The 21,124-nt window shown below is 40.9% G+C and overlaps 1 protein-coding gene across 1 annotated transcript in view; it reads left to right on the plus strand.

Annotated features, from left to right (window-relative positions):
- The first annotated feature begins 274 nt into the window (after positions 1-274).
- Positions 275-21,124, plus strand: part of HEPHL1 (hephaestin like 1) — a 99,650-nt gene continuing 78,800 nt past the window's right edge. Inside the window, exons 1-2 of the mRNA XM_082339875.1 lie at positions 275-6,864; positions 18,366-18,610. Of these exons, the coding sequence (XP_082196001.1) occupies positions 6,695-6,864; positions 18,366-18,610 (415 nt within the window). The 5' untranslated portion in view covers positions 275-6,694. The remainder of the gene's footprint in view (positions 6,865-18,365; positions 18,611-21,124) is intronic.

Here is a 21,124-nt window from a genome sequence, read left to right on the forward strand (position 1 = left end):
CTCCTAGGCCCGACCTTGCACCCTTCTTTCCTTTCTTCCGTTTTTCCTTTCTTCCTTTTTTCCTTCCTCCCTCCCTCTCTCTCTCTCTCTTCCTTCCTTCCTTCCTTCCTTTTTCTTTCTTTCTTTCTTTTTCTTTCTTTCTTTCTTTCTTTCTTCTTTCTTTCTTTTTTCTTTCTTTCTTTCTTTCTTTCTTTTGTTTTCTTTCTTTCTTTCCTTCTTTCTTTCTTTCTCTACTCTCTCTCTCTTTCTTTCCCCCTTCCTTCCTTCCTTTCTTCCTTCCTTCCTTTTTGATGATGGCAGTGGATGAGGCTTTAGGGATGGGACTCTAATATGCTCTATTCCACTCTATAAAATATCAACATGCTTCAGAGCGAGCTGCTGGGCCACCTCCCCAAACATCTCAGACACCTCCTGGGTACAGCCCTGACGTTCTCCCCACACCATTCACATTGGATTTAACTTGAACTTCACTGAACTCATCATGATATTTGGTTAATATTTTTAAATAAATACTTTAATACTTGTTTATTATCGACAGTCTGTTTCCCTCACTAGAACATAAACTCTTTGAGGGCAGGGCCTGTCTCATTCTCAGTTGACTAGAACAGTTAACAAAGTAGGTGCTCAGCAAATATTTTCAAATAGTGGAATGAATGATTCCATCACTGGACTTTTGTTTGGTGGAGTGTTTGTCCATGTGCATTCTACATTCTGCTTCTTTAAAAATCATAGGTCATGTTTATGTTTGGAGAAATTTCTGTATACTGCTCATGTTTCCTTTCTTGAAATGGTCTCCTGAACTAGCCTTGGCTTTCATTTAGTCCAGTGTGGTGGTCTGGAGTGTAGGCTTCTGTACCAGACAGATCCAGGTTTGAATCCTGGCTCTACTATTTTCTAGCTGTGTGACGTGGGCAAGTTATTAATCTTCCCAAACCTTAGTTTTCCCACCTGCAATACAAGAACAAAAATATCTACCTCATAGAGTATTGTGGTGGCAAGGAATACGAAATGATGTATGTAAAATATTTAGTACCTTGCCTAGCATGTTGTAAATGCTACAGTTATTATTCCCTTTTTCCCTCAGTGCCTACTGCTAACCACTGGTTCTGTGCTTACCACTGAGGATGCAGAGATGAACAGGATGCCGTTCAAATCTCCCAATCCACATATGAAAGGACCTGAGCACAGAACTGGATGTAGGAATGAGGCAGGACTGGTTCTCAGACCTCAGAGTTTGGAGCAGAGGCATGAGTGGAAGATAGGATGGTGGGAAGGAGGAAGTGAGGGGAGGAGGGAGGGCAAAATCCCATCCCAGGTGAGCAGATGGTCCAAAAAGAATGGGCAGGTGAGAGTCTCAGGAGAGCAAGAGATTGGGTACCCAGGGGTGGCAAGTGGAGGCTGGAGCAGGCCCTGAGCAGTGTGTTCTTTTAGTAAAGACTTAGGACTTCAGGCATAGCAGGAGGGAGGTGTTGAGGGCTGGTCAGACTCTGTTCTCAAGGAGTTTAGAGCCTAGTAAGGAAGACTGACATGTAAGCAAATAATCACATAAACAAGGATAAGCATGTATGCAAAGTCCAGAAGAAGCACAGAAGAGGGACACATGGGAGGGAAGGTGTGGTGGGTGTAGCAGGAACCAAGGAAGGCTTCCCAGAGGAACAGCCTAGGAAGGTTCAGGAGGATGGTGGGGAATTTAGTGCGGGTGAGACGTGGAGCGGGTGGAGGGTCAGAACTTTAAAAGGAGGGATGAAGCAGGATGGCATGTTTGGGTGTTCTGTAATAATTAGGACTTTCCCTGGCTGTCAGGGGTGCGTGGACTGGGCTGGGGGGATGGCATTTGGAGATCCTCCTTCAATGGACAGGTCCTTGAACAGTCCTGGTTCATATTTCTTTACAGAGAGCGGGTCCCACTCAGTAGTATAAAGCAGGAAGCCATAATCTCTGGTGCCCCCGTTCTCCTTTGTCTGGGTAGAAATGCTGGTGTTGGAGTCTCACAGAACTCTACCGCTTACCAGTGTGGGGTGCTGAGAAAATTATGGAACCCCTCTAAACTTCAGTTTCCTCATCTGTAAAACAGATAAAATGGTGCACACCTGATAGAGATGTTGTTATAATTAAATGAAATAATGCACGTAAAGGGCTTAGCATAGAAACCACCACATAACACACACTTGGTACATACTGGTAGCATCTAATATATTCATTCATTCATTCGCTCATGCGTTGGTTCACCATTTAACATCAGACACCGGGAACACAGGGATGAACAAGGCTCAGTCCCTGCCCATAAGAAGCCTCTGATGAGTGTTGTGTGGGAGGGCAGACAAACAGATGATTACTGCACTGTGTGAATGTGATAAGTGCTATGGCAAAGGCACACACAAAGTGATGATGGGAGCACAGATGAAGGGCAAACTGGTTGCCATGATGATGATGATGATGATGATGATGAGAGCCCGGGCTAAATGTTGAGGAGAGGGCTCCAGTCCCTAGGAGCCAGATCAGGACCAGTCTTGAAAGTCAAGTCAAGGCTATCAGCCCTTATCCTGAAGGCCATGGGGAGCTACCGAAAAATCTCAGGCAGTGGAGAAACCTGGTCCCATCTGCATTCAGGAAGATCACTCTGGCCCCTGTGAGAGCAGCTAGAAAGCTCTAAGGCTCCTCCAGGTGAGAAATAAAAAGATCCCATCAAGAAACTGAGGGACCCAAGGAGGTTGAAGCGCCATGATCTACTGTGGCAGGGCAGTGAGAGGGCTAGACCAGTGAAAGTTTTTGGTCAGAGTTTGGAATATCGAAAATCTCTTAAGGAGTATTTAATATTTCTCTTAAAACACGCAAAAAGTCTAAAGAATGGGACAGCCAATTTTGTCATTCACAGTTTATTTATTACTTAAAATGACACCTCAGCTAAGGCTAGCTGGAATACTATTTATCTGAATTGGCTTCTCCCACTAAAAGTTTTATTCTCTAAGTATCCTGTACTATGTTTCAGAGAAATATGATATGATTCTATTGATGCATGACATCAGATTTACCATGTCTTAAACCTGGTGAGTATACTGAGGAAATCATGGAGTGAATATCTGTACTGTCCATCTCACATAGTAGGTGCTTTATAAATGTTGCATTTCTCTGCTTTATTCATGTCTGAAGAGTGTCCAATGGAGTTTAAAGTATTTGTTCACATTATTACTCACAGACTTCCTAATCAAACTCTCTGCATTGTCCATGACACCTTGTATTTAGCAGTGGGTTTTCAGAAATGAGTGTTACAGGAACAATTCATTCACTCACACACTTTTCTTTTCTGCTCCTCAGCTCTTAGGTAATTCAGATGCTATTGTCCTAGAATAAGGAAGAAAGTCAGAGAAATTTCCAGAACTTTATTTCATCCCTTTTAGTAAACTCTTTCCCTGACTCTTTTGCCCCTCAGGAACCACGTTCTCTGCTTCGAATGGATTGAGTGCACTAATCTCATCGGCTACAGCACCTCCCGTGCTCTGGGTCTTCTCTGTGGGCCTCATTTTGAATCAGAAATTAGGTAATGCCTTCCTCAGGGACTTCATTATATGCATTCAGTATCCTGAGTAGAAAAGTTAGCTGTGTGTTTTTGATTTGTGTCATTTATACCTGTTTCTCCCGTCTAAAAGAATTGTGTGGAATATGTCCTAATGAAGTTTTTGATACCACATCAAGCCTGTTTGGCCCAAAATAGTCTGCTTCTCTGGGGTATAAACAAAAAACTATTTGTTCTGGGACATTTCCAAATTCCAAGAACTCCTAAAGCCCTACTTCTTTTGAGGTCGTGCTCAGGTTCGCCCTGTGAATCCTTCCTCTGTAGTGGATATTAAAGTGACGATCTCACACAAAGCTTCCAAACTTATACTAAAGAATAGATTTGAGTTAAAGGGTAATGTGCTATGGCAATTATTCTATTGTACAAGTGTCCTGCCATAAAAACAAATCAATAAATCAAAGTTATTAAGAGCTTGGCTATGAAACAAGATACTCAGTATGTATTTTATTAGCTAAGATAGATGTCAACTCAAAACCCATGCTATGGCATACCTATAGCATACCTACAATTTAAAGAGAAAGAACTCTCTTACTTGAGGCTAGTGGAAGGTGTGGTGGATGGGACTCTGGGAAAGAAAACAGAAGAATGTTGGTGAAAATGCATCTGTCATAACACGGGCTGAGGCAGAGGCTCTCTTAGAGGGTGTAGATGAGGAATAAGGACGTTAACATTTATTGCAAACCTATTCTGTGGGTATGGTAGGCACTTTGCAGACATCATCTTTTCAGATCTTCTTTTAAAAAAACAGATTTGACTCTTATAGAGAAGTTTTAGGTTCACAGCAATACTGAGCTGCAGAGTTTTCTCACACACCTCCTTCCCCCACGCATGCTTAGCCGCCCCCATTATCAGCATCCCCACCAGAGTGGTACATTTATTACAATCGATGAACCTTCAGTGATACATCATTATCACCCAATGATAATGGGTTCATTTTAGGGTTCACTCTTGGTGTTCTATATTCTGTGGGTTTGGACAAATGTATAGACATGTATCCACCACGTATTATAGTATTATACAGAGTAGTTTCACTGCCCTAAAAATCCTCTGTGCTCTGCCTATTCATCCCTGCCTCCCCACAAACCTCTGATAATCCCTGATCCCTAAACTGTCTCCATAGTTTTGTCTTTGCCCATGTGTCATCTAGTTGGAATCATACAATATGTAGATTTTCAGATTGGCTTCTTTCATTTAGTAATATGCATCTGAGGTTCTTCCATGTCTTTTCATTGCTTGATAGCTCATTTCTTTTTAGTGTTGAATAATATTCCATTATCTGGAATAATGGAATAAATAAACCACCGTTCATTTATTCTGTGCAGGTTTTTGTCTAGACATAAGTTTTCAAGTCCTTTGTGTAAATACCAAAGAATGTGATTGCTGTATCATATGGCAAAATTTTAGGGTTTTTAAAAAAGTTTTACTGAGGTATAGTTGACAAATAAAATTGTAAGATATTTAATGTGCACTGTACGTGTAGTTTTATAATAAACTGGCAATCTGTGTCCTGACATGGCTGTACCATTTTGCATTCCTACCAACAATGAATGAGAGTTCCTATTGCTCCACATTCTCACCAGCGTTCGGTGTTTTCAGTGTTCCAGATTTTGGCCATTCTGATAGGTGTAGTAGTATCTCATTGTCATTTTAATTTGCATTTCCCTAATGACATATGATGTGGAGCATATTTTCATATGTTTATTTTCCAAACCTATATCTTCTTTGACCAGGTGTCTGTTGAGGTCTTTTGCCCATTTTTTAATCAGGTTGTTTGTTTTCTTATTGTTGAGTTTTAAGAGTTACTCGTATATTTTGGATAACAGTTCTTTATCAGATGTGTATTTTGCAAGTATTTTCTCCCAGTCTGTGGCTTTTCTTCTCATTCTTTTGACAGTGTCTCTCACAGAGCAGAAATTTATTTTTGAAGTCCAGCTTATCAATTATTTCTTTCATGGATCATTTCTTTGCTGTTTTATCTAAAAAGTTATCAAGCCCAAACTCATCTAGACTTGCTCATATATCATCCTTTAAATTTTCTTAACAACCCCTCCATCCCCATTTTACAAATCCAGACTTAGCGAGGTCAAGTTATTCTTCAGTGCCACTAAATTAGTAACTGGTAGGACTAGATTCAGACACAGGTCTTTCTAACCTCAAACCCCAGCCAGGAGGCTGTCTCCTTCATTCCATGGCTGCTGCCTCAAGAGCAACTCTGCATGGGAATCAGATTGGCTCTCTTCCAGGGGTGGATGAGGTCTCTTTCAACACGGAGATTCTAGGTCACAGATTAGAATAAATAGAAGAATGAGCATCCCTTCACCTTTTTGACCCAAAGACCTGGTACTGAATTTTGTCTTCATGTGCCTGAAGGGTACTTCTTCCTTATTATTTTCATTCATTCTAAGAAAGGCAGCTCCCTGCCCTTGGGGGTGATGGCCTCTAAAATTTTGGCTGAACTGGGCGATTGAGTGCCTCATTTTTGCTGATGGGATTTGAGAGCATCTGGGGAAGATGGTGCATGAGCAATGGAGAATTAGTGAGGTTTTACAATGTTGTTATAAACTTTATGATGTGAGTTGATTGTTTCATGTAGCCTCATGAAACAAGTTGGAGAAGGTGGAGGGTGATTACATCACTCTCTCTGCCTTTTCGAAAGAGATGAAGTCTTCTTTAATGCTTGGGATTATTTCCTGATGCTCCACACAGACCCACCCAGTTTTCCAATTTTAATATGTTCCTGTAATAGGTGTAGAGAAAAAAAGAGAAAGCAGGGGGAAGCCATCAGCCCAACTTGTTGTACTGACATTCCTGGCAAAGATGAAAGACTAATGTCAGAGCAGAGCACAAAACCTTACAGAAACAAGTCTGTTTGGTTTGGACAGTAAATAAATAAGCCAGTTACATTACTTGGATGGATGGCAAAAACTTTGTCATCAAAGCAACTACCCCATCGAGCTTGCTCTGCTTATACAAGTTGTCAGCCTCTGTCCCGACCGCAAACTAGCTAAGTAGGAGGAGCTGAACCTTGTCCATTCCTTATTTATAACTAGCCCTGAGTGAGGGGGAGGGACAGGCAGGGTTGCCTCCTGTGCAGGCTGCTTGCCTGAGTTACATCCACAAATGCCTCAGAAGTGGCCGGCTGGCTGCATCCTTCTCCTTACATTCCTGGGTCTGTCTGGGATAGTTGGCGCAGTTACCAGAACATACCACATTGGGATTGTGGAAGAATACTGGAACTATGTACCCCAAGGGAAGAACGTTATTACTGGGAAAAGTTTCGCAGAAGACAAGTGAGTGAAACTGGGGTCCCAATAGACTCCCAGGTTTGGCTCCTTTTTGACTCTGCTTGGGGAAGGTTGTATTCCTTGGGTGGCTACAGTGGGGGTGAGTTGACCTAAATCAACAGGAGAGGTTTTGTGTTTGCTTTGAGAGCCCTTGCATGGGCGAGTGTGTAATTTGGAAGAGACATTCTTAGCTCCATCTATTCACAGCCTCGTCTGTGAAGAGCCATATACAAAAACATGTGTTTTGAATAATGGCTTACTCTCTATATGGACAAGTTTCACTAGATATCACTAAGAACTTCCAGGGGTTCTGGACTCACTGTGTTAAAAAAAAAAAAAAAGTTAAAACTTGGGATAAAAATTTGAGAAATTTCAAGAATTCTTCACTGTTAAAACACATAATGTTTTCTTAGTTTTTATTTTTGGAATGAAACATCATAATTAGAGATAAGTATGCTCTAGATAGTTACATTTTGTTTTGTGACGTTTAAAAAAGGGGGACAGTTATAATAGATTTGGCTGGTATTTTAAGTTTCCTTTAGTCCACTTAGAAATGGCTTTATTTTGCTTGTGAGAGGTTTGTTCCAGCCCCAACTCATTCAATCTGAGGACAATATTTATCTCCAGAACCCAGGGCATAGCTGGGTGAGATGATGCTGCAGTCTTCTATGTCCCTGACTTTTTATTTTTGCAGAAAATAACACTTGTTACCCCTCTTCCTCCCAGAGTGCTGTGTCTTAAATCTCTCATTTGCTCCCTGGAGTTCCCTCTGAAATCACCTTCTGGCTCCAGAAGCTGTCATGCATATTTTCAACATTGTAGTTCTTAGAACATCTTTTGAGATGTTTTGGCAAATTGTCATATATTCGGATGCTTGTTCCTTTCTTGATAGGCAGAGCCCAGTGCATTCAAATCCAAGTTCCATTTTTTAAAGATGAGGTTAGTTGCTAAGATTCATGGGGTCTGCCAACAGGTCTTTAAAAGCCAGGTTCCCCTGCCCTGGGGAAAGACCAAAGACCTAGTTGGCTTGGACACACGGCTTCCAGGTTATCTAATAACACAAAAGAGGCATAGTCATGTTTTGTTTATTCAAAGAGGATGATGCTCATGCCGGCCAGGCTACCAAGAAAGACTTTTCCTTAAGCTTTGTACCAGGAAATTTAATGTCCAGGGGCTATTTCCAGAGAATGCTCTTGACTTCTTTCAATCTCCCATTTGCTGACAATTGATGGTGGTAGTTTGTACTGCGACAAATGGATATGGGGTTGAAAGACACCCCTAACTGCCAGGGGCTTTCCCTGAAAATAGAACTCTGCTGTCCTCAAAAAGGCATCAATAGAAAAATGATCATTATGAGCCGCTATTGGACGGGAAAATATTCAAGATGTGTGCATTGAGGGTAGTGAGTGTAGTCTTTAAGTTCAACGTGATGTTGGACACATTTCCATATGCACAGAATTCTATCTTTCTCTTAAAATGCCCATGCCAGTATAGCTGTTTGGTAGCATTTACTCTGACCCAGTGATTGTACCAGAGACTTTTAATTCATTACTGCTTGCAGATGTTATTATTCCCACTCTACAAACAAGGAACTGAGGCTCTGAAGTCAAATACTTGTTTACAATGTAAAAGGCAGCTCCAAACTCACATTTCTTTGACTTCAGAGCCAATATTTTTTCATGATGCAAACTTTTCCTGGCAAAGGTGATCCTTTCCCATTGAATTAAACTCAACTTTGAGGGAAGTCAAGGATTCCATTAATAAGAATTTTCTAGAAAGACCCAATTCTTTACCAAGGGCAGGTTTAGTCTCACTTGTCACTCTTTCCAGAAAGACGTTGAAAATGATCACTGGTGTCAGTGACCAAACCAGTTACCTGGGTTCATTCAAAAACCCAAAGTACTTTATTTTTTTTTAAATTTTTATTTTATATTGGACTATAGTTGATTTACAATGTTGTGTTAGTTTCAGGTGTATAGCAAGGCGATTCAGTTATACATATACAGGTGTCTATTCTTTTTCAAATTCTTTTCCCATTTAGGTTATTACAGAATTTTGAGCAGAGTTCCCTGTGCTATACAGTAGGTCCTTGTTGGTTATCTATTTTAAATATAGTAGTGTGTATATATTAATCCCAAACTCCAAATTTATCCCTCCCCCTGCCCCACCTTTCCCCTTTGGTACCCATAAGTTTGTTTTCTATGTCTGGGAGTTTGTTTAAAAACCCAAAGTACTTTAAATACTCAAATACTAAAATGCCATTTCCACAAGGATGGGTGCAGGAAGAAGTTAGGGGATCTCTGTTGATCATTTCAGCCAGAAGATGGTGCTTTGAAGAAATTACAATAAAATGTATGAAAATAGTTATGGTGAAAAAGAAAAGAAAAAAAAAAAGAGAATAGGCATGACTAAAACACAGTTTGTCATCAGATTAGAGTAAGGTGGTTTAACAAATGCTTTGGTTCCATAGAGGAGGACTCCTGCCCTCTAGGAGAAGCTGGCATACTAGATGTCATACCTGGAATGCCAAGGTCCCCAAGGGTTCCCTTCTGGCGTGTCAAGGAGCAATGTTTATGCGGGGCAGACTCCTGACTCTTAAAAGGGAGCCTGAGTGAGGATGTGATGCGTGCTGGCTTTTAGCAGCAATCATGCCAGGAAGTGCTACTCATGTGGCCAGTGGCTCAGGGCAAGTTTCTAAGAAGGTACAGTTGTGGTTGGCTGCTGACTCTTGCTTGAAGACCACAGGACACATGTCTCAGGTGCCATGATTCACAAGTGTCATGGGTGCCACAGGTGACATATGTGAAGATGTCACGATTATGGGACAAGTATGGAGTTCACTATGTGTGTTCTGCATTGCGCCATTTCCCCCAGAGCAAGGAATCATCTTGGGTGATGTGACCATGCCTCTTAGCTTCTGCAGGATGAGTAGACAGCACTTCTGAGGACTCTCTGCTGGTTAGATATTCACACCCAGAAAATGCCCAATATTTAGAAGTCCATGACGGCTGGGTGCCTAGTATTCCATTATGCGTGGAAAGAGCCTAGACTAGAAACCAGGAGACCTGACTTCTAGTCCTTGTTCTGCCCCCAACCTGCTGTGTAACCTTGAACATGTCACGTAATCTCTCTGAACATCAATTTCCTTACTTTGTATAACAAGGGAGTTGAAACACAATCCTTAAAGTCACTTGAGAAGTATAATTCCAAGGCATTAGACATAATTTTCAAAACTAAATGAAAAACATCTTACCTTACTTGCCAGTTCTAGAAAGATTTTTTGCAATGCAAGGAGAGAGATGATTTGCAAATGTTCAGCCTAGAAATCAGAGTTGAAGAAAGCCCGAGAGTGGGGATATGTGACAATTTTTGAAATAGTCTATATTTTTATTTACCCATTCATTTTTTCCCTATTCTTTAAGAACGGTCTCCAGTTCTTCACTTCATCCACAGAGTTTTTCCCCACAGCCCTGGCTTATTCTGGTCAGCTTCCTTCCCAACCCCTCATGAGCTTTATCTGGTGTCTTTATCTGGCCTTGGACACAGTGTCTCCTTCTCCCTGCTTTGCTCTCTAGTGGTTTGATGTACACCAGTCACCTCTGCAGCTGGAGGATGAGTGCTCTGTTGGTGGAGAGGAAGGCCCAGCATATGTAAAATAACCCCCCTTCCCAACACAGAGTTTGTCAGTGACAGTGACCCATGGAGGACTGAGCAAGGCCAGTCATTTGGAATCATTAAAGTAAGAACTAATCACTGTCAGTCAATTTAGTTGTTCTGGTTGCATTATCTTTGAATAAGGGGAATGGGAAAAAATTAGGGGGAAAGAAAGGTGAGTGCCAAAGTTTCAGTGATGTAAAAAATCTTGGAAACCAAAATTAGGCAGTGCCAAGAGCCTAATAAATCCTGATTCACAAGGATGAGATAACAAAAAAAATTGAAATCATTTCACCAAGATATGATAGCCATCAGATGGTGCCATTTAACTTTCCAGCTTGGTACCTTTGCTTGATCATAGGGGTCAAAAACATAATTGAGACTATAAGCATGGACGTTTCCTAGAAAGTATAGGATTTAGGAGTTACATTCTATTTAGAAAATTTTTCTAAATGGAGTTTACCCAACCATATCACTGTGGCAGCCCAGTTGATGGCAAAGGGTTTTGAACACCCCCTAGGAGCAGGCCCTAGGATGGGGAAGGCCCTGTATATTTACCTGAAAGAAGAGCCAACTGAAGGGAAACAGGTGGAGGAAGAGAAAGGCTTTTATAAGCTTTGAAATAAAGAGAAGGATCTCACCTCATTAGCGCTTGGTCTTAGACAGATGATGACTTTCAAATCTCAACTTCTACCTTATCAGCAGAAAAAATCATGTGTTGGGCCTGATGCCTTGTGAATCTCTTGGGGTTACTATATCAGTTAGTGATTGCTTTTGGCTGCCAGTAAAGACAAGACTAGAGTGGCTTAAATAAATTAAGGTTTGATATACTCTTATGAAAGAAATGCAAAGGTGGCCAGTCTAAGGCTGGTGGGACAGCTGGCATGATAGGATTTCAGAGGCCTTCTATATTTCTGACCCACCATCCTTAGCCTGCGACTTTACTCCTCAAGGAAGCTTATGGTCACAAAATGGCTGCTAGGACTCAGCCCTCATGCCTGTTATCCAAGAAGGAAGAGAGAAAGGGGAAAGGTAGAAGGGCCATAATTCCTGCTGCATCAGCCCTTTAAAGGGCTCTCATGAAAACCCCACCCAACCAATTCTACTTACATCTCATTGGATGCTCAAAGACACAAAGAGGGCTTGGAAATATGGTCTTTTAGTTTTGTGCTTTTTGGCCTGAATAAAAGCAGGGTTTGATTCTTTTACTAAGAAAGAAAGGGAGCAAGAATATAAGGCAGCTGGCAGTCCCTGCCACCTTCCCCTCCCTAATTCTCCCTTTTCCCCATCCTTCACGAGCACCATCTTAGTCCCCCTCTTCCCTTTCTCACCTCTGGATAGTGGGACACCAAGGTCTGTGGGGTTTGAGAGAACTCAAAGACAACATAATAGCTGTCCTTGAGTCCTTACTATGTTCCAGGCATTGTCATTAAAGCTTTCCCTGCCATGCATAGGGGTGACAGATCTCCTGCCCTGGTCAGGGGGACCAGGAGACCCAGGGAAGTTTTCCGTAGCCAAGTGTAGCCCAAGTGGTCTAACAAGATGCCAAGGCAGTCTTGCCTCCTGGCGAGTGTGGGGCTCTGGCATCAACTGAGAAGCTTAGAATTCTTGCTCCATTTACTAGGCAAGTAGTTGAGTCTTCTTCTTTTTTTTTTTTTTTTTGCCTCAATTTTCTCATTAGTGAGATGGGGATAATGACAGTCCTTCCATGGGGGGGATGGTATATTCATCTCCTGTGGCTGCTGGAACAGATTACCACAAACTAGGTGGCTTAAAAGAAGAGAAATTTATTCTCACCCAGTCCTGGGGATCAGAAGTCTGAAATGAAGGTGTTGGCAGGGCCACACTCCCTCTGGAGGCTCTAAGGGAGAATCCACTGATTGCCTCTTTCAGCTGCTGGGGGCTGCTGGCAATTCTTGGCTTGTGATGGCATCACTCCAATCTCTGCCTCCGTCTTCATATCACCTTCTCCTCAGTGCATGTCTTATCTCCTCCTTATGAGAACACTTTTGCTGGCATTTAGGACTGACATTTAGGTTGGGTTGGATAATCACCTGGATTATCCAGGATCATCTCCTCATCTCGAAATCCTTAACTTAATTACATTGGCAAGGACTCTTTCTCCAAATAATGGGATTAGGATGTCAATTTATCTTTGGAAGCCATCATCAGCCCACCGCAGGGTGGGTATCAGGAGATATGTAAATGCTTAGATGTGGTGCCGGGCACTGGGTTAGCACTCAGGAAACGTTTGTCTTCATGCTAGCCCTCCTGTCTTGAGGGGTTCTCTGGAGAGCAGGATATCCATGGGAAAGAGACCTCAGATGGTCACATTTTCCTCTTTTCTAGTTAGAGTTTTGCCAGAAATGATCATAACTCCCCTGACTCCCATTGACTGAGCGCTCACTCTCCCAGACACTCTGCGTGGGGCTCCACATCTCATTTACCCCTCACAGTGGCTCTTGCCATGGTCAGCGGTTTACAGCCGAGGAAACTGGGGTTCAGAGAAGTTAAGTCACTTTCCCAAGACCTCACAATGTCAAGGCGGGCATTGGAATTCAAGCTCATTCTCTTTTCCCTTTACTGTGTGTATTTGGCACCTAGGGGGCTTCTGTGGAAATGAGGTGGGTGAAGGGGGAACTCAAGACTTAGGGGATGCCAGGGGGAAACCAGGGTGAGCAAGGTGTAGAGGAGCTCATCACTGGATGGGATAGCTTCAAAAACTATTAATCTGATTAAGAAGGGCGTGGCTGTACCCGAGCTGCAACTCGAAACTGCCATCTTCACCCTTCCTTTGGCCACGTGGCACTTGTCCCATTCTAGTCCTGTTTTCTCATTGGTGAACCTCAGCCCATCTCAAGCTCAGACAACACCACTTGTCCTTATTGTGACTATATGATCTCACATGTTTGCTCTGACCACACCCTCTGCTGATGTTACTTTGCAACTCATCTTCATCCTGCATCCCCCCAACACACACTCAGATATTTGGGCTCTATACGGTTAGTTGTCCCTTAATATAGAAAACTCGGTGTTGCTATTTATTCACCAATGCATGTTTTGTCTTCCCAACCAGATGGGAAATCTCTTGAATACAGGGACTGAGAATTATACATCTTGACTCCAGTTTCTAATTTAATGTCCCATATACAGTAGAGGTTCAACAACTGCTCGATGGTTGAATGGAAGGGAAAAAAAAAATCCCACTAAAAGATCCAGGTTGTGGGGGACGGAGGTGCTGGTGAGCTGCACAGCCCCAGTGAGCTACAAATGCCTCGGAATCTAAATTGGCAGCCCACCTCTGCACTGGTTAGAGGATTTCCACAGGCAGGTTCGTTCTCACAGTGGTTGATCTCTCCTGCCTTTGGAAGGTGTCTCCCTTCACGGTATTGCCCCTGGCCTTGGCAATGTAAACGTTTTGTCTTTAAAGCAGTAGCTAATGGGACACTTCCCAACACCACTGGATTCCTTCACAGCAGGAAACAGACAAGTCCTCAGCTTAAGTCAAAATGTTGGAATGTAGGTTCAGGATGAATCTGAGGCGTGGTGATTACTCAGTCACTCAGAGTGGGGTCACCCTGCAGCTACACTATAAATAAAATATACAACCCAACAACTTGGGCATTCTAATGAGTGCACTCAAGCTAAACCGGAGGCTGCTTCCTGTGGATGGCTCCTTGAAGTCACCCACTTTCTTTGTTCCTTGGGCAAGATTTGCATCTTCTAAGACTCATAAGAGCTGGAGCTTCTCTCTTATTGTTACATATGTATTATGTATTGTTAAGGGTGGTTTGCTGCATAGACACTGAAAAGACTTTTTCTTACTTCCACCCCTCCCCTACGTTTTCTTTCTTTTTTTTTTTCACATCACCACCCCCACCCCCCGCCACTTTCCCCCCCTAGTGTCCATACGTTTGTTCTCTACATCTGTGTCTCAATTTCTGTCCTGCACCTGTATCATTTTTATAGATTCCGCATATATGTGTTAATATACGATATTTGTTTTTCTCTTTCTGACTTACTTCACTCTGTATGACAGTCTCTAGATCCATCCACGTCTCTACAAATGACCCAGTTTCGTTCCTTTTTATGGCTGAGTGATATTCCATTGTATATATGTACCACAACTTCTTTATCCATTCATCTGTTGATGGGCATTTAGGTTGCTTCCATGACCCGGCTATTGTAAATAGTGCTGCAATGAACATTGGGGTGCATGTGTCTTTTTGAATTATGGTTTTCTCTGGGTATATGCCCAGTAGTGGGATTGCTGGGTCATATGGTAATTCTATTTTTAGTTTTTTAAGGAACCTCCATACTGTTCTCCATAGTGGCTGTATCAATTTACATTCCCACCAACAGTGCAAGAGGGTTCCCGATTCTCCACACCCTCTCCAGCATTTGTTGCTTGTAGATTTTCTGATGATGCCCATTCTAACTGGTGTGAGGTGATACCTCATTGTAGTTCTGATTTGCATTTCTCTAATAATTAGTGATGTTGAGCAGCTTTTCATGTGCTTCTTGGCCATCTGTATGTCTTCTTTGGAGAAATGTCTATTTAGGTCTTCTGCCCATTTTTGGATTGGGTTGTTTGTTTCTTTAATATTGAGCTGCATGAGCTGTTTATATATTTTGGAGATTAATCCTTTGTCCATTGATTCGTTTGCAAATATTTTCTCCCATTTTGAGGATTGTCTTTTTGTCTTGTTTATGGTTTCTTTTGCTCTGCAAAAGCTTTGAAGTTTCATTAGGTCCCATTTGTTTATTTTTGTTTTTATTTCCATTTCTTTAGGAGGTGGGTCAAAAGGGATCTTGCTATAATTTATGTCATAGAGTGTTCTGCCTATGTTTTCCTTGAAGAGTTTTATGCTGTCTGGCCTTACATTTAGGTCTTTAATCCATTTTGAGTTTATTTTTGTGTATGGTGTTAGGGAGTGTTCTAATTTCATTCTTTTACATGTAGCTGTCCAGTTTTCCCAACACCACTTATTGAAGAGACTGTCTTTTCTCTATTGTATATCCTTGACTCCTTTGTCATAGATTAGTTGACCATAGGTGCATGGGTTTATCTCTGGGGTTTCTATCTTGTTCCATTGATCTATGTTTCTGTTTTTGTGCCAGTACCATATTGTCTTGATTACTGTAGCTTTGTAGTATAGTCTGAAGTCAGGGAGTCTGATTCCTCCAGCTCCGTTTTTTTCCCTCAAGACTGCTTTGGCTATTTGGGGTCTTTTGTGTCTCCATACAGATTTTAAGATTTTTTTTGTTCTAGTTCCATAAAAATGCCATTGGTAATTTGATACTGATTGCATTGTATCTGTAGATTGCTTTGGGTACTGTAGTCATTTTCACAATATTGATTCTTCCAATCAAAGAACATGGTATATCTCTCCATCTGTCGGTATCATCTTTAATTTCTTTCATCAGTGTCTTATAGTTTTCTGCGTACAGGTCTTTTGTCTCCCCAGGTAGGTTTATTCCTGGTATTTTATTTTTTTTGTTGCAATGGTAAATGGGAGTGTTTCCTTAATTTCTCTTTCAGATTTTTCATCATTAGTGCATAGGAATGCAAGAGATTTCTGTGCATCAATTTTGTATCCTGTTACTTCACCAATTCATTGATTAGCTCTAGTAGTTTTCTGGTGGCATCTTAGGATTCTCTATGCATATAATCATGTCATCTACAAACAGTGACAGTTTTACTTCTTCTTTTCCAATTTGTATTCCTTTTATTTCTTTTTCTTCTCTGATTGACGTGGCTAGGACTTCCAAAACTATGTTGAATAATAGTGGTGAGAGTGGACATCCTTGTCTTGTTCCTGATCTTAGAGGAAATGCTTTCAGTTTTTCACCATTTAGAATGATGTTTGCTGTGGGTTTGTCATATATGGGCTTTATTATGTTGAAGTAGGTTCCCTGTATGCCCATTTTCTGGAGAGTTTTTATCATAAATGCTGTTCAATTTTGTCAAAAGCTTTTTCTGCATCTATTGAGATGATCATATGGTTTTTATTCTTCAATTTGTTAATATGGTGTATCACATTGATTGATTGTGTATATTGAAGAATCCTTGTATCCATGGGATAAATCCCACTTGATCATGGTGTTTGATCCTTTTAATGTGTTGTTGGATTCTGTTTGCTAGTATTTTGTTGAGAATTTTTGCATCTATATTCATCAGCGATATTGATCTGTAATTTTCTTTTTTTGTAGTATCTTTGTCTGGTTTTGGTATCAGGGTGATTGTGGCCTCATAGAATGAATTTGGGAGTGTTCCTTCCTCTGCAAGTGTTTGGAAGAGTTTGAGAAAGACGGGTGTTAGCTCTTCTCTAAATGTTTGATAGAATTCACCTGTTAAGCCATTTGGTCCTAGACTTTTGTTTGTTGGAAGATTTTTAATCATAGTTTAAATTTCATTACTTGTGATTCGTCTGTTCATATTTTCTACTTCTTCCTGGTTCAGTCTTGGGAGGTTATACCTTTCTAAGAATTTGTCCATTTCTTCCAGGTTGTCCATTTTATTGGCATAGAGTTGCTTGTAGTAGTCTCTTATCTGTTCTTATCTGTTCTGCCTCAGTTATTCTGCTATTGATTCCTTCTAGTGTATTTTTCATTTCAGTTATTGTATTGTTCATCTCTGTTTGTTTGCTCTTTAATTCCTCTAGGTCTTTGTTAAACATTTCTTGCATCTTCTTGATCTTTGCCTCCATTCTTTTTCCGAGGTCCTGGATCATCTTCACTATCATTTTTCTGAATTTTTTTTCTGGAAGGTTGCCTATCTCCACTTCATTTAGTTGTTTTTCTGGGGTTTTATCTTGTTCCTTCATCTGGTGCACTGCCCTGTGCCTTTTCATCTTGCCTATCCTTCTATGAATGTGGCTTTTGTTAAGTCTTAGAATTCTGTTTTTTCATATCCATCCCTTTTTTTTCCTATTGCATCACACTCTCCTAATCTCCTGACAACCTTCCTGCCCCCCATCTTTGCTATCCCCTTTGCCTGACTCCTCTAAAACTTTCACACCATTGCCATAAGGATCATTCCTAAATACTGATTATCATGTCACCCATTTTATGAAAAACCTCAGTGAGTCCTCAGTTCTTCCAAGATCAATTCTAAATTCTAAATTCTTCAACCTATGATAACCATATGGTAAAGTTCATTATCAATCTTTCCCCAGATTTTACACACATCCATACTTCTCGCTACTCACCTTCCAGAACTCTGCCCCAGCCTATAACTTGCTTTCCCCCCATATCACCCATACTTCTTCCTCCTTGTTGCTCATGCTCTGTCCCTGCTTAGTGTCCTCAACTTTTCCATTTTGTTATCCAATCCTACTTCTCCTTAATTTCTGCATTTTATATGAAGTTTTTCTGACCTCTTTGACCCACAGCAATCTTTTCCTTCTGTGAACAAATATATTCCTAGAAAAACTGAGCCAATATCCATTGCATCAACCACTCAATTGGCACTTACATAATCATATATTGCTCTGTGTAGTTACTTAATTTTTTCATTATTAGATCATAGACTCCTACTGAGAATGTGGTAAGTGCATAGTAAGTGTTTGCTAAATGAAAAGGGGCAAATGGACAGTGTGACTTTAGAATATTTTGGTTTTGTTTTAGTTTGGTTGTGAATACTATTTGTTTCTGGCTTGTCACTTAATTCTTAGGCTCCATTTCCTCACTAATAAATTGAGGATAATCTTACCAACTTTACAGAGGCTGAAGGGTTTTGGTGAACACCAAATGAGAAATCATGCTTACAAGTACTTTATGGACTATTAAGGTAAGCTATTAGGATTTCTCTTTTAATTTCAGTTATAAAATATTTTCCTTCTTACTTTTAGACTTGCAACCTTATTTCTCGAAAGAGGACCCAACAGGATAGGCGGTATTTACAAAAAGGCTGTTTACAGACACTACACAGATGAGACCTATTCCACGGAGATCCCCAAACCTCCCTGGCTTGGATTCTTGGGCCCCATCTTGAGAGCTGAAGTGGGTGATGTGATTGTTATCCATTTAAAGAACTTTGCTTCCCGACCCTACTCCTTGCATCCACATGGTGTTTTCTACAACAAAGATTCAGAAGGTAAATATCAATCCTATATTATTGGTGTCTTCTCTCTCCTTCTTAAGTAAGGCAACTGTCAGTTACAGTGAACGGGATTCTAAGAGCGCATTCTAAGATTACACATGTACTTTTGTCTTCTCCCTGCGTCCCCCTCACCCCATCTCCATCTGTCCCCACCTTTTCTTTCTCTTTTTCCTTTTTCTTACCCTATTTCCTTCCTCTCTTCTTTCTCACTTTTGTTTATGTTGCTACAGAACTGGGTGTTGGCGTCCCTTGACACATGCTCCACCACGGCCCCAGAAGCACACTAACCTTCCTGTCAATCAGTCTTGACTGGGTCCCATGTTGGATAAGGAGCAGCATGCACAACGGATTCCTGTGTCCTATCACCAGGAACAGCCTCAGCTATGGGGAGGGTGTCTCAGTGCACGTGGACCTCAACTTCCCTGCTTAAGGCTACTGTCTTTGGTGCTTCCTTTCTGAAGCGTCCCTGTCTTCTTTTCTTTAAATTTTATTTATTTATTTATTTGTTTGTTTGTTTATTTATTTATTTAGGCTGCGCTGGGTCTATGTTGCTGCACGCGGGCTTTCTCTAGTTGCCGCGAGCGGAGGCTACTCTTCATTGCGGTGCAAGGGCTTCTCATTGCGGTGGCTTCTCTTGTTGCGGAGCTCGGGCTCTAGGCACATGGGCTCAGTAGTTGTGGCTCGAGGGCTCTAGAGTGCAGGCTCAGTAGTTGTGGCACACAGGCTTAGTTGCTCCGCGGCATGTGGGATCTTCCCAGACCAGGGCTCTAACCCGTGTCCCCTGCTTTGGCAGGCAGATTCTTAACCACTGTGCCAACAGGGAAGTCCCCCATCCCTGTCTTCTTGTTTGTACTTAAATAGCTTCAATAGCACAGTTTCCTGAGTACTCCCTAAAGTTAAATTTTTTTTTTAAAGCAACATTCTTAGACTTTTGAGATGGAAGTATTTCTCAGTCTTCAGAAGTATTTTTCACATCTTTCATTTCATTCTTGCTCGTGACCAGGTGGAATGTGTCAAATGATGCTGAACCTGCTACACTCCTGGCTCTGAGGAACATGCCAGGAACAGCACCATTAACTCTGATGCAGCTTACTTTATCACCAAGGACGAGCTTCTGGTTATTAACTATTGTCCTAAGGCAGCCAAACTTGCCTGGGAGTTGCCATAGACAGGTCTGTCTAAGCAGCCAGAGGAGACACCTCTGATGATGGACACAAGATTAGGAGTGCCCTTTGTTCTTGGTGCTTTACCTCCATCCGAAGTGCAGCAAAGCTCTCGGTCCCAGACTTGGTTAGTTCTGAGTAGGTGAATGTGAGCATGTAAAATTCATTACCTTCATGATACTTCCACTGAGTGCCCACCAGATGCCAGAGACTGACTGTGGGTCCTGGGAATACAAGATAAATGATTCGTAGGCTATAGTTGAAAATCAATAACTATGAGTATAAGGATTTATTTCAGGGCTCTCAATTCTGTTCCCCTGATCTATGTGCTTACTCTTGCACCAACACCACACTGTCTTGATTACTACGAATTTATAGTAAGTTTTGAAATTGGGTTGCATAAATCCTCCAACTTTGCTCTTCTCAAGACTTTTTAGCTACTCTAAGTCCTTTGCATTTCCATATAAATATCAGATGAACTTGTTAATTTTTACCAAAAAACCCCACAAAACATCAACCGGGTTTTGATTAGGATTGCATTGAGTTTTATCAATCAGTTGGGGGGAAATTGTCATCTGCATTTAAAAGATGAATTGCCATCTTGACAATATTGAGTCTTTCAATCTGAACATGGAATTTAGACTTTTATTGTCTCTAAACAATGTCTTAGTTTTTAGTGTACAAGATTTGCATTTCTTTTGTTAAATTTATTCAGAAATATCTTATTCTTTCTGATACTGTTATAAATGGAATAATTTTCTTAATTTCATTTTTGATTGTTTGTTACTAGTGTGTAGAAATACAATTGAGTTTTATATATTTATCTTGAATCCTACTATCTTGTTAAATTTGTTTATTAGTAGATGTTTAAAGGGTTCCTTGGAATTTTCTAAATACAGAATCATGTCACTATGAATATAACGTTTTATTTCTTCCTTACCAACGGGTAAAACTTAGTTTTTTATTTGGCTTATTGCACTGGCTAGAACTTTCAGGACAATATTTAATAACAGTGGCAAGAGCAAACATTCTTCCCCTGTTCCCAGTCATAGGAAGAAAGCATGCAGTCTCCCACACATTAAGCATGATGTTAGATGTGGATTATTCTTAGAAGGAAGTTCCCATCTATTCCTAGTTTGAGAGTTTTTAATTTGATAAGTACTGGATTTTAAAAAATTTAATCTTTATTTTATATTGGGGTGTAGTTGATTTACAATGTTATGTTAGTTTCAGGTGTACAGCTAAGTGATTCAGTTATACATACACATATATCCATTCTTTTTCAGATTCTTTTCCTATATAGGTTATTACAGAATACTGAGTAAAGTTCCCTGTGCTATATAGT

This window comes from Balaenoptera borealis (genome assembly GCF_965194805.1).
Source record: "Balaenoptera borealis genome assembly, chromosome: 11".
Lineage (NCBI taxonomy): Eukaryota > Metazoa > Chordata > Mammalia > Artiodactyla > Balaenopteridae > Balaenoptera > Balaenoptera borealis.